Source organism: Pezoporus wallicus, unplaced genomic scaffold (genome assembly GCF_028554395.1).
Source record: "Pezoporus wallicus isolate ANWC-B61680 ecotype Strahan unplaced genomic scaffold, APGP_CSIRO_Pwel_v1 contig_2543, whole genome shotgun sequence".
Classification (NCBI taxonomy): Eukaryota; Metazoa; Chordata; class Aves; order Psittaciformes; family Psittacidae; genus Pezoporus; species Pezoporus wallicus.
This window is the reverse complement of record NW_026638172.1, coordinates 2,098,590-2,112,616: the sequence shown is the minus strand read 5'-3', so window position 1 is coordinate 2,112,616 and position 14,027 is coordinate 2,098,590. Positions and strand designations below refer to the sequence as shown.

Below are 14,027 nucleotides of genomic sequence, written 5' to 3'. Positions count from 1 at the left end.
ACATGGGGTTTGAAATAGGTGTTATTGTTCAAATCTGTACCAAGTCAGTGTTATTCCATTCGTATTAAAGCAAATCTGAAGTAGCAGTTTGAACATTTTTTTATTTTTCTGATTATATTAATTTTACATAATACAAAATTCTCTTATTTAAGCAATTTAAAAAGAAAAATAGGAGATTCCACATGAAGCCAGCATAGCATTTTGCCTAACAGGTAATATGCCTTTATCAGATAATTTAAAGCTTGACCTTAATTTGTACTTCTGTTTCAGAGTTCGCATGCTCACATGAAGCTTTCGGACACCTGGATTCCAGTTCAGGGTTTATTTGCATACAAAAATATATTATATGGCAAAAAGCATTAGAAGTTCAACTATATAAAATTAAAAATATATTTTCATAAAAGCAAATTTAAATTAAAATTCAAGCTATATTTTAAAGTAAAATACAGCTGTAACGCTTGAATTGTCTTATACCATCTGCTGCAGAGTCACAAAACTGATGTTACCAGTTAAATACTTGTAGGAATTCACAAAGGTTATGTTCAGAAGGTAAATATCCTGGGTCGTAAAGTTATCAGACAAGGGCAGCAGTTCTCGGTCTCAGACTGATGTCACTTATCCTTCACATACCTGAAAATACAGAACAAGAAGGATCATTAAGTTCTACATTAAATAAGACTGCATGTTGTTTACATACCAGACACCCCTTATGTTCAGCTTGCTGGACTGCCTAACAGGCCAAAATTATGCCTTTTTTAAATGAACATAAAAGCCAAAAAAAAGTCTTTCAGAAGAGCAGCCGATTAGGTTTCGGTGGTGTAGATGAAATGAGCTCAAACATACATCCATGACAGAAGTCAGGAAACCAGAATTATATTTCAAGTAAGAGAAGTGAAACTGGGATTAAGATACAAGTAAGATGACAAGGAAGTAGGCAGCTCAAAAGGGCAGCTGTCTTGAGTTAAGTCCAATGCAGATGGCCAAGGCTTCAATGATTACAGAGAAGGGAAAATACCTAATGAATACAAGAAACTCTCAGTTCACAGTTTATTGGAAGGGGAGGGGTTGCTCATGCTGCTATTTAGGTCTAATCCTAAAAATTTGTTGGTTTGGGTTCTGCAGTCTGGTTCTATACATAAAAACCACAGTGTCACATCCATAACAGCACAGAAAACCAGAAAGAAGCAGACTACATGGTTGGGAATAGGAGGGTGGGTTTTTTAGTTTTATTGTTTTTCTTTAAAAATAATAATGAAGAATCTAGTACTGTAACTGGGAAATACATCTAGATAGTGACAGGAAGAAGTGACTTAAATTCCATTCCTGGTTGACAAGCACAAACAGGTTTTTGACATTTAATCTAAGACAATAAATACAGATACCTGCTTATTAATTCTTTCATAAAGCTAAATCCAGTATAAACAGGTTTCCTCACCTACAGTTATTCCTCCAGTTGCTTATCTTCACAATGAAGAAAAAGTCCCACTTTTTAGCTGAGTTTTAAGTATTTAAAAAGTGATGTTTACTTGATGCCTGTCACTGTCAAGGAGAGGTGAACTGCAGTTCCCTCAGAGGTGGGGACAAGGGTTCACTGCAGTACAGCCTTTGTCACACAAGCTAAACCGCATGCCTTGAACATCCAGGCAAAGGCCAGAATTCAGTCTATTTTACCTTCTTATCCACTTAATGATCCATGCAACTGACAAACTAAAATGAAGCCTACTTCCCTTCGCTCTCCCCCCATACACTGGGTTTTCATCATTCTTTGACAGTACCAAGTGAGATGCAGGCAAATAAAAATCTACCTACTTGCTAGTGTCCTGTCAAGATCAGCAATGAAGTCTTCCAGTTCTTTCGTGTCTCCAAGCTTTGCTGCAAAATAAGAGTCAATGCTATTTAGACATGATGTATTTCTCCAACCAAAAGTAACACTGAAACCACACAACCCTCCAAATAATTTTCAGTGATATCAGACATACTGTAGACTATTTTCAGGGCAGTTCAATAGGGTTGCTGCAATGTCCAAATGCATTCTTAGAAAACAGGAGAGAATTAAAACTATTCTTATAGTTCTCCATTTGAGAGAAACAAAGCAAAGCAATCCTTTGTTCAGTTTCCTTAAAACACAGAAGTTAAAGTAGAGAAAAAAAGCCACATCTTTGCTATCATGAGAGTTTCCTTTATTGAATCTATTCAAATACTGCATTCATGGTCCTAATGAAACCCCAGACAGTTATCCCAGTCCTACCCAAATATATGCCTCTTAAATCGTGTCAGGATCACTGGTTTGCTGTGATGTCAGATCTTTTGATCTTGGTCCACACACTATAAATTTGGATCCAAAAATTCACACAAACCTCAATTCCCTAGAACACCACTGGTTCCATTCAATCTTGTTTTACTCCAAGTGGCTTCCTTATCCCTATTCCAAGCTAGTTCCAACTCTATTTCTATGATTCTCATCAGGAACAGCATCTTGACCTTTAGTGTAGCTTTTGCCAAGTATTTCCTGCCAGTTTAACTCAACTCTTTTTTGCTACTTCTTATTAAGTATTACTCGCTATTCTTCCCTTGTATCATGCTAAGTACGCATTTAACTTGTTTTTGTGACCACTCACTGTGGAAAAGACATGAAAGCACAAAAAGCTCCTTGAGCAAGCACCCGAGAAGAGTTGTAATAACAGCACCATGTAGTACATATGTATTGATTTATCGATATATCTACTCTAGAGTTCATTTAAGTTAACCAGAACAAAACAAGCTCCTGGGGAGTTGTATCAGCTGCAAGACAGAAGGACTTTGAAACAGCATAGCTACAAAGGAGGGACAAATTACTAATAAATGGATTGTATCAGCAGTGAAAGGTCTGTATGGATCTAAGTAATTGTGATAACTTGAATGGCAGCATATAGCTTCAGAGGAGTCACCTAATGCACCCCTGCACTCAGGCTAAGTACTTCTGTATATAGATGGGACACTTAAGTTACTTAGTTGCTTCAGTAAGAAGTAACGCAAGTTAATGCTTAACTGAAGTGTTCTGTAAGTAGTACCATAATTTCTCATCAACCAAGAAACTGTAATTTTCTTCAGCTTGGTGTTTCAAAACCAAGAGTTGCAGGTCACCTGCAAAGATGTGCAGATGCAATGTGCTATTGCAGTAATAATTGGATTTGTTACAATTAAGAAAGTCAATGTACACATGTGAATCCTGGCTCATAGAAAGAAGCCTACATAGTTGAGAATTAGGAAGAAATGCCAACAATTAAAGCTTACCTTTACATGGAGTTACTGATGGAGATGGCAAGCTTGGAGTAGATGCAGTTGGAGAGTTGAGCTTTTCATCACTGAGGCTGAAACTATTTCTGTAGAGTGAATCTGCACCTGTAAGAAAGTTACATTATAAAGTAAAATTAAGACCTGCAATTTTGCAATAGAACTCAAAACAAATGGGGCCCTTCTTATATAGGCTTCAAAATTTGTAGAATTTGAATTTTCAGACTTCAAAACCAGAGGGGTATATAAATCATTTATTGTGTGAAGGGCATTGTTACCACACCTACAGTTAAAAAGCAAGCAGTCCTAGGTCAAATCCTCACTCCTGGTAAGGAAAGTGTCAGCTTTCCCTGCAGTCAGCATCATTTGGACAATATTACAAGAATGGCAATTATCCCCCATCCACTAAATTAGGCCTGGTGTGACCTGCCTAATTCACAATATTCTAGGAAATTCTGGTCACCTGGTTTTGAAATGCTATTAGAAAAGCTGAATGAAGAGCACCGGGACAAGGACAGTTCCCCAGAACGCAATATATTCAGTGTTGCTCTCATCCCTGAAGCAAACTCGCCCATTTCTCCATATATTACTCTGCTGCTTTAGGTCTTGTGTTCCACATAAATGATATAGCACCTTTTAATTTTGTTTTACTCTGTGACTCTGGAGATCATAAGCAGTACATCTATACACAAGATGTTCTGCAGCCTTGTATGTGACCTTTCAAACGAAGCTTTACATGCCCTGGAAAGCAATGGGAAAGGTTCCAATACCATTCTGATATTCTTGGATTTTGGACAAGGCCTTCAGTTTCAAAAGTATGAAAAAAAGTGATCTTTATCTTCTCTCTTTTCATAAGAGTTCTATGATGCACAGTGCATACAAAGTATTAGTCATGGCTCCACTGGAAGGAGGAACTGTCATTGTGTTAGAGACACTAGAACTACTAGTTCCTGCAGTTTTGAGCCAGTGACCTGAAAACCATAAAAGAAAGCATTGTAACACGAACATGTCAATAGCCTCCATTGATGTGGTACATTTCCTAGGAAATGAATGTATGCCTCATTACATAACAATTTTGCCTCCCTGCAGCAGACACAGTGTTTGTCTTTACAGCCCCAGCCTAGCAGGTGGTTACACTGCAGCATTGAGTCCACCCAAGTCAGTACTGTCACAGCCCCTTGGACACCTGTCCCATTTGTGATGCCAGGAGGTGACTGCCTTCATTTAAGGGTGCCTTGCTGAATTAGTAAAAGAAGGCATGAACACTGCTTGCCATGCCAAGATCTCCACCTCTACTGAATACTGCCACGATGCTTGCAGATATCAAACACAGAGACCATCATTCTCTAGAAGACTACTCCTCTACTGTAAGTTTCCACATCTTTGGGAAAAGAAGCGTGTCTCCACACCCCATCTCCTCTAGCCTGCTGTCCTTACTAGCATTAAACCACCTTCTACAGGAGTACAGGGGTACAGTGCCAAATGAGGCCAGATAGCTGCATCTACTAAGCCTTCAAGGCCAGGTTGGACAGGGCCTTAAGCACCCTGGTCTAGTGGAAGGTGTCCCTGCCAATGACAGAGAGGGTTGGAACTAGGTGATCTTGAGGTCCTTTCCAACCCAAACTATTCTATGATTCTATGTTTCCCTGTGTCTTCTGTGCTAGCTTCCAAGCCTACCTTTGTTGTAATACACACTGAAAAGGCTTGTGACAAGCTTCAACCTTCAACCTGTTTTCTTCTTCTACATGTATGTTAGCCCACCACAGTACTATGTCTTTCACAGTTCACTCTTCAAACAGCTCCTGCACATGCTACCTATAGAACAACACAAACATAAGCAAATGGCATGACTGACATCTATTACCTGGGACTATTGCTTGTCCAAATCAGCCATCAGTCAGTATTTCTTGCTTAGAAAGAGGGATATACTGCTTCTTGCTAACTTTTCATTGTAATTTGTTTATCTTCACTTTTAAGAGCCTGTTCTCTCTAAACCCGAGCAGGTCAAAACCAATCTACTTGAAACTTCAGATATGAGAAAGATTTAATGAATACAATGCAGAATTTAGATAATTTTAGACAGAAAGTTGGAAAAAATAGCACTTATTTTTCTAAAAAAAACCAAGCAGTTCCTAAAACCATAAAAAGCAACCTAAGGGCAGAGGTGGGGAGGAGGTGGGTGTAAATCTGACACTGCTCTGCAATTATGTGTGTCCCTGGTGTTGTACCCCACACTATGAACCCTGCACATTAATGGTTTGAAAGTAACAGAGGTATGACAAATTTCCTCCTGAAATCAGCTTACAAACCAACTTTCTACTAAATCCACATTTCTTTCCAGCCAAGATGCAAACCCTAGTGACCAAGAAACTCTGAATGGAAAATTCTTGCTGTTCAGAACAAAACCCCTTGCACCACAAAAAAGCCAAATAACTCACACAAAGCAGTGCTGTAGCCAAGAGCACAGCTCACTGAAACACTGACGGAACAGACTATAGATAAGACATTTTCTAGGCAATGGATCCGAGAAGAGCAGAACAAAAACTTCCAAATTATTTAATATTTTTACAGCTTTTTGAGCTTATTGAATTAAGAAAAAATTAACCCACAGAACAATGGCTACAAAACTGAGTGTACTTTAACAGGGAGCCTATGCTATTAGTATCCAGACACCAAATGTAGTAATGCTGGGAATTTGCGTTACAAACCAATCCTTGTCATACACCAAATCTAAAGCTCCAGTTGCTCTTATATATAGTTGGAATAAAATGTTCTTTTTGTGAATGCTTGTGAGGGCAACTCAAATTATGAAAGCTATAATAAGCCATTTAAATTATCTGCAAACTACTCGTGCAATTCTTTTTATAACCACGTACACATACATCCAAGCTAGTAGCCACCTTTGATTCTTCATGTGGTTTTCTCTTCATATTCCTTCTATAAGCAGTTGAAAGTACTGATGGCTCACCTCAAAACATATTTAAACCAGAAAATGTTATTTCATACTGGCTTCCCCAAACCTTATGCTGGTAAATATTTACAACTGGCGAAAAAGAAAATAAGACAGAACTGTTGCTTTAAAATACCTGAATGTTTTTCTTCCTGTCTCACAAGATGAAATGTTTTCACAAACCAGTGTTATCTTCTGATGGGTTGTAAGATTAATAGTTTCAGGAAAATATCAATATTTATCTTCCTCAAAAAGCAAAACCAAACTCTACCTACTGGCTGTGGCTTACAAATGTCACCATGCAGCAGCAATTCTGATGACAGAAGGAGGAATGCATTGACTCTGCCATCAAGGTCATTATAACAAATGCTGAAAACAATGCACTCTTAAAAATAAATACTTGTGATATCTGTCACATAAAAATAACCACTTTGGCAAAGTGTGTCTGTAGGACAGAAAGCTCTGGGAAAAGGACACTTCAAGTCCTGGCTTTCTACTAGCTGCCAGTCAAGATTTGCCCATTCACCTCCAATAATGGCCCTTGGAAGAATTCCACTGCCATACAAAGGCAACATCCTCTGCAACCCAATAACCAGAGGCTGATGCCAAGGACCTCTCATTGCTGCTGTCCTTCCTCATCCAGCCCCTTCTCTCCCACTGAGATGCAAGTTCATTTATCATTCATTCCTTACTTTTCACTTTGTGTATTGATTCTACTGCCTGTGCATGTATATATACTATGCCCCTTCGGCTGTTTAAAAAAAAAAAAAAAAAAAATCAACCCAAACCCAAAAAAATCAACCCAAAACATTCAAGTTGTCTTTTTTAAATCAAGTCCTTAAAAAATCTGAGAGTTAAGCTACTGATTTACATGAAACAAACTAAACCAACAACTGCAAAATTAGGGGGTTGGAATAAACATGGGCATATTTTACTTTGACAAAGTAATCTGTAGTTAGTATTGACCTTTGCTGTTCCAGTACATGGTTAAACCACAAAGAAAATCCAGGGCAACACCATGTAAATATGGAATGTCCCTACAAAATGAGCAATTGAAAGGCTCTGGTAAGTAACTAACGGAAGGATGAAAACCTCAAGCTTAATTTTAAAACAGACAACGGAAAAAGTTCAGCTGTCTGACTTCTTTAATCTTATGCTCTTTCTAGTACCATAGTTCAAGATACAATTTTAAAGAGCACTGGAGTGGGCAAAAATCTTTAATAGTTTTCAGTGGGGAAAGCTTTGGGGGGTAGAGTGGAAATAAATCACATCTTAAGTTTTGGAGAGAGGAGCTTTAAAATTTGGCTGAAGTCCCTATAAGCCATGAATTCATTATAAAACAGTAGCTCAGCATTTAATGCTCAGACTGCACAACTCATTCCTAGTCAGAACATAGCCTACATGCTAAAAAATGAGAGCAAAATCAGAGATTTCTAATGCCACCAGTAGAAGTGAGAAATATTCATGATGCCTGTTTCACAATACATATGTTGCAGCCCTCAAGGGCAGTGTTTATTTTGATCATAACCACAGTTACACTTGGCTGCAATGTTTATTTTTGTGATTTTTTTTTTGCCTAAGCTAACAAAGCAAACATCTGTTCCAATGCTGACATAAAAATCACGTTTTCTGTACTGACACATCTACGCTTTGTGGTTTAAAAGATTTCAAATCACAGTTACAAGTGACCTGGGAAGCCTGAAATTCAGATATACAAGCATGCTTTCTCATTATTCACAAAGCTTACCTTTCCCTTCCCTCACCACACTTACTACCTGCGAGACAGTGCTTCCAGCTCCAGCCTTCCCCCTTTTTAATACTTCCTTTATAAAGCGTAAGAGGAACATTTATGCTGGAAAGAATGGGAAATCCTATCAAAAAAAGCACATTTCTCATTAAAGTACCTGGAGAGAAACTTGTGCACCTGAAACATCTGGGTTTTCTTCCCCTTGATTGTACTGGTAATTTAATCACATCATTTAATAAAATGTTATTTCTCCATGGGAGTCTTGCTTCTTTTTTTTCCATTATAAATATTCTGTTCCCTTCTTGTTGGAGATAGACCATTAAATATTTGAGGAAACAATTTACCTTCTCAAAATGTTTTCTTCTTCATCATATAAGACTGAGATTTGCTGCTAAGAGCAAAAAGCTCACCTACCCCACATTTTGTGTCTCATAGCAGATGCCTGTAGAAGAGTTTATCTAGTTATTTTTTGAGGGTGTAAGCTTTTAACATCAATGATACCTTAAGACAATATGTTCTACAGTTTAACTATACACCATGAGAAGCAATCACTCTTCTTTTCTTGAAACATGCTGATTTAATTTGATTTCCTCATTCTGGGTGAAGTAGAAGTCAGTCGCCTAATGTCACTTAGGATTTTCTGGAAGACTAGCTCGTCCCACCCAAAACATCTCTGCTCTAGCTTGACAGCTCCAGTCTATTTAATCATTTGGAAACTATTTTATGCCTTCAGTCATTTCTGTTGCCTTTTTCCATGCCTTCTTTACTGTCGTATATTGCAAGATTGCCAATGTAAACAGGCTTTTCAGGATGAGTGCTGCAGTATGAAGTGACCAATGCTTCATCTCTAGATAGTGCAGGCATTAGCACAGGCACACAGAGACATCCATGGCATGTAACCATGAATGCTTGCACTACAAGCAGGCATTTGGTGCTAAGAGATATTGTTCAACCCCCTAATAAACCTGCACCTACTTCGTTTTGAAATTACAAAATTAAAGAGTTCTAGATGCACTTAGAGGGTGATTTTGTTGTATTTAAAAGCCAGGACATACCTGTCATAAAGCCTTTATATATTCCTAAAAATAACTATGAAGGTACACTGCAGGCTGTTAAGAGTGAAGGATTAAATAAAAAAATATTTTACAACACTTTTAACAAAGGCTGGACGCTGAACCTGTTTGAAGAAAACACATCCAGAGCTAAAAATATGAAGCATTTCTCAGAGCACAGCAGCAGATTATGGTTTAGCTTTTCAGTGTTATTATAACTTTGGCACAGGAAACACTAAAGTGCTTCCCTTCTCAACCTCACATGAAGTCCGACTTTCTCTTCACTATACTAATCCTGACATTGCCATATACTGTACTAGCACAATGCACTGACATCATTTTAGTACAATATATTAGCACATAGTACAATATACTAGGACATGCGATTTACACAGGCAAGCCTGCACTTTTCTCTGCAAGCTTATTCCAACACACAGGAAGCAAATTATATCTGTAAGAGTTTGCCTATGTAGCTGCATCTACAGTAGTGGCTTTTACCAGCACAGCACACTAACACAAATCCTATTTTATCACAATCAACATATGCTGAAAATAGCAAAGAGTTATAAGGTATCCCTCAACTTAGAGGTTTCAGCATGATTAATAACCTAAACTACAAGCTGTTATACATTGAAGCAGTTGAATACATCGAGTTGAAACACAACTGATACTCACAGTCCAGTAACTCAAAGAATGTTGGAGTAACAGTTGCATCATGATTTCCCAGCACTGACCCCATCAGCTGTTGTGGTTAATATAATGCTTGTGGGCCAAGTACTAAGATCATCACAAACACCTGCGCATGCAAGCCTTTCTATTACTGTAAGGTCTAGAGTCCATCATGTTATGTACAATACTTTACCATGGCCAAGACAGAGCTCATCCAAAGAGCATTTACTCAAATAACAAGACAAGATGTGGGAGAACCAAGTACTATCCTGCCCATTTTCCACTGCAGTATCTTCAAGTTTGTTTTTTTCCTTAGGAGCACAAAATATGAAGGATCAGAATTTCACTTGGTACTTTTGGAGCTAGCCCACTCAAGAGGGGATTTTTAAGGTTAAAAGCAATACTTGCAGGATTAACTATAACTGATGAAGATCTTCTGTAAATATTTCTGTTTAATTAAATGGGCTCATTCTCATGGGAGAAGCCCGAGGAGACAAAAGGCTTTCCTTACCCTAATAAACAGTATTGATCAAGCATGACCAGTTGATATCTATTACTAGCTTGCTGTAAAATTGAATTTAAGATTGATTCAAGGGCCTTGAAACAGACAGTTGCAACAGTTTAAATCATCACCTCCCCTTGCAGTCCCACCCTAGACGCAAAAGATACCACTGCAGGAGTGGCCAAAAGATACATACGCCTAACCTTCAGCCACACTACAGCAGTTAGGAGGATTACATAAACCAACAAAGAAGAGATAGTGCTAAAATACAATAATCTGAACTGTTCTATGCATACCTAACAAAGCACACTTGGAAGAGTCTTGGTACTGGATAACAAGATTCTGCAAAGGTGCAAAGACTGTTCATGTACAAGAGGATCATTCAAATTATCTGCAGGTAATATTGTTGGAATTCCTTTTGCATTGTCAGAACTTGCTCTTTCAGCCCATGTTCTCCTTCACCTTGCAGTGGTGTTTAACCTGAGCATTACCATGGGAATAGCAGAATCACAAATTCAGCACTACACTTGCACTAAACAAGACAGACCAAAAGAAAGGTGAACCTAAAAGGAAAAAAAATGAGCTTGAACAGAAAGAGCCTGGGTAAGTAGGAAATTCCCTGCATCTATTCTTAAATTAGATGTAGGGAGTGTAGCTGGATTACATCAGACACTGAAGCATGTTTTATAAAAGGTTCTCCTTATAAATTGCAGCTCCTCTCCAATCTTGCTGTAACTTCAAATAAGAAGTTGTCTGCACTGAACGATGCCTTTAGGAAGAAGTGATTTATCGGGCCTTCTCCAAGAAGCGAGGAGAGATGGTTGTTTTACCATTTCTCCTCTCTTAAACATATCCTCATACAGCTGACACTTTTGGATGCCAATAGGCTACTCTTGGTGCACCCTCCTAGTCCAGTATATGCCAGTGTCCAGAAGACAGTGATTTCAATTTCTGTAGAGCCATCTTTCACATGATGCATCACCAAGGGAGGAACCACAGCGCTGGATGGGATTTGAAAGCTTGACAAGTTTCTCATGCAAGATCCTTGAGGACTTTGTCTACAGCCAGCAAACTGTGCCTATCCTGCTATCAATCAATGTCTTCAATCTAAATCAGTGCAGATTTGTGACACATGTTTTTATTTTCCAGATCTTCCTGAAGATGTGGTCTGCCCATTCACACAAGATACTGTTTCTCTCCAGGCTTCCCACCGTGCCAGAGAACACCATCTTCCTCCAAAATGCCTTCCTTTCAATTCTAACAGCAATTTTAAGCAGTGTTTGAGACTTAAGTTTTCTGAACAAGCAACTACAGATGTCTTTATCTGTTCAAGAAAAGTAAGTTCTTGATTCTGTTTTTTTTTGGGGGGGGGGGTGTCTTTTTGTTTGTTTTTTTTCATGGTTTTCTTAGATTATTTCACTCTATCATTTTAAACATCTCATTTGTGGGTAAGAGTATGTAAGAGGTTAATGTATCACAATACTGAAGACTGCACAAGAAATAGTAACACTAGGGCTGTATTGCTGCAATTGTTAATAAGCTTTTATTATTATTTGAAGCAGGGCTCACATATTTCATAAGCTTGTCTCAGTAAAGGCAGACCTCACCCTACACACCCTCAGCCACCCAAAAGGCTAGTGTCCAGCCTAAATTGGGCACGCACTTCCAAACCTTTCTCAGAAGGAGGGAGATATTTACAAGGAGTGATTCACCCACTGCATTATGAAATAGCAGAACATCTTGATCCACATATCTCCACTGACTACAGGAGAAAATACAAACCAAAAGGCACTGACAGCCAGGGCATCCACCTTCAGGGCAGGTAAAACATTACCTGTCCATGAAGTGAAATGCATCCTGCCCGTGCTGATGAAATAAAGGGCTCTGATAATATGCTCTCATAGCTTCAGTATGAGGAAGATTACGTTAATGTTTTAGCACTAAGTCAACAGAACTGTGAAGTAAGGCCCTGAACTGGTAAAATACTTAAAACAGAAATTAGGGGAGCAATTTTATTACAAATAGCTGGAAAAGAGATAAGTTTCATAAAGCTTTCCTATATAGTTAAGGACTAAAAAATTGGGTATAGCTTGTTTTTAGCAGAACTTACTTCTAACAAAGTAGACCTTGAGTCTACTGCCCCCAAGGAGAACAACAGTTTCCAGCCTCATTGTCTGGAAATGAAAATAAGTTTTTTCTCCCAGACTACCAAAAAAATAAAAGGCATAAAACTTTTTTCCAAGTTAAAAAAAAAAAAGCTTAGTTCCAATTCTGTTTTCTTGCCCAAAGCAGGTCATGAGTCAGTATCTGCTTCCCACCCTTCCTGTGCTATGTTCTGTATGCACCACTTGTAGACAATCGATACACTTGTGTGCAAATTAGCTTAAAATCATCACCTCTGAAATAATGATAACACTAAGCCATAAACCTGTATGAGTTTCCACCTGTTCTGGAAAGCACACGTTAGTTAACTTTCTCTCAAATCATATTTTTGCTACTGAGATAGAGCAGACAGTCACTGTTAAATTAAGAACCTCATGGGATGGTTTGGTTAGAAGGGACCTTAAAGCCCCCCCCAGTTCCAACCCCTTGCCATGGGCAGAGACACCTTCCACTAGACCAGGTTGCTCCAAGCCCCATCCAGCCTGGCCTTGAATGCTGCCAGGGATGGGGCAGCCACAGCTTCTCTGGGCAACCTGTGCCAGTGCCTCACCACCCTCACAGGGAAGAATTTCTTCCTAGTATCTCACCTAAGTCTCCCCTTTCCCAGTTGAAGGCCATCCCCCCTTATCCTATCACCACACACTCTTGTCAAAAGTCTCTCTCCAGGTTTCTTATAGGATCTCTGCAGGGACTGAACGACTGCTGTAAAACGTCTTTCCTTTGACGCGCCGGGGTGCCCCGCTGTCCCAGGAGCCCACTTGACCTCCTCCCGTAGCGAGTGTTTCACCCCCGCCTCCTAACCCAGCCTTGATGTGGCTTCCCCCAGGAGCTTTCGCCCTCCTTTCGCCTTCTGCTGCTACCACTGCCTCTAACACCCGCCGTGGAACAGCCGGACACTCACTCTCGGAGTCGCTGAGGCCGCTGCCGTCGCTGACGCTCGCGCTGCTCCGCCGCTTCATGCGCTCCAGGTGCTCGCTGTAGTGGAAGCGGCGCCGGCCGGCGGGGCAGGAGAGCTCGGCCAGCACGGTGTCAAACTCCCCCAGCGCCTCGGCCAGGCCCCCGCCGCCGTCCTCACTCAGAGCTGCCGGGCGGAGGCAACAAAGTCAGGACCCTCAGGGACCGGGACCCGAACCTCGCGCCCGAAGGTGATACCTACCCACCGCCCGCCCGCCCTCCATCCATCCCTCCCTCCCTCAGACCCCCCGCCCCGCCTCACCAGCCGCTCCCACCTTGACCCGCCGGCCGCTGGCCCTGAGGTGACTTCATTGCGGCGGTGCCCCAGCGCTGCTGCTGCCGCCCCTGCTCCCGCAGCCAGCACAGGCAGTTCGGAGCTGCAGCCGCCGCCGCCGCCTCTTATAGCCCGCCCGGGCGCGAGGCTGAGGCGGAGCGGGAGGGAGGCGGCAACGCGGCCCGGCCCGGCCCTGCCCTGCCCTGCCCGCCGCTGGGGGCTGGAGGGTGGGTGCAGGTGCGCCATGCCGGGACAGAGCGGTTTGCATTCAGACTGAGTCCTTCTCACAGTTCACCACTACCACGAGTGGGAGGCATCGCCCCTTGCGCTCTGACCGCCGCTCCCGACAGCGTGACCCTGCCTTCGGTTTGCTAATCCCAGCTGTGGCTCAGGAGGGGTCTGAGCAGGGGTTGTGCCAGACTGCTGGTGGAGGGTACAACGAG

The 14,027-nt window shown here is 40.9% G+C and overlaps 1 protein-coding gene across 1 annotated transcript; it reads right to left on the bottom strand.

The window, feature by feature from the left end:
* Window positions 1–307: 307 nt before the first annotated feature.
* Window positions 308–13,685, bottom strand: RGCC (regulator of cell cycle). The gene is made up of 5 exons (XM_057409706.1): window positions 13,586–13,685; window positions 13,258–13,437; window positions 3,274–3,381; window positions 1,810–1,872; window positions 308–630 (listed from the first exon to the last, which is right to left on the bottom strand). Exons 1-5 carry the CDS (start codon window positions 13,620–13,622, stop codon window positions 623–625), a joined length of 396 nt encoding a protein of 131 aa, XP_057265689.1. The 5' UTR covers window positions 13,623–13,685; the 3' UTR covers window positions 308–622.
* Between the last annotated feature and the right edge of the window lie 342 nt (window positions 13,686–14,027).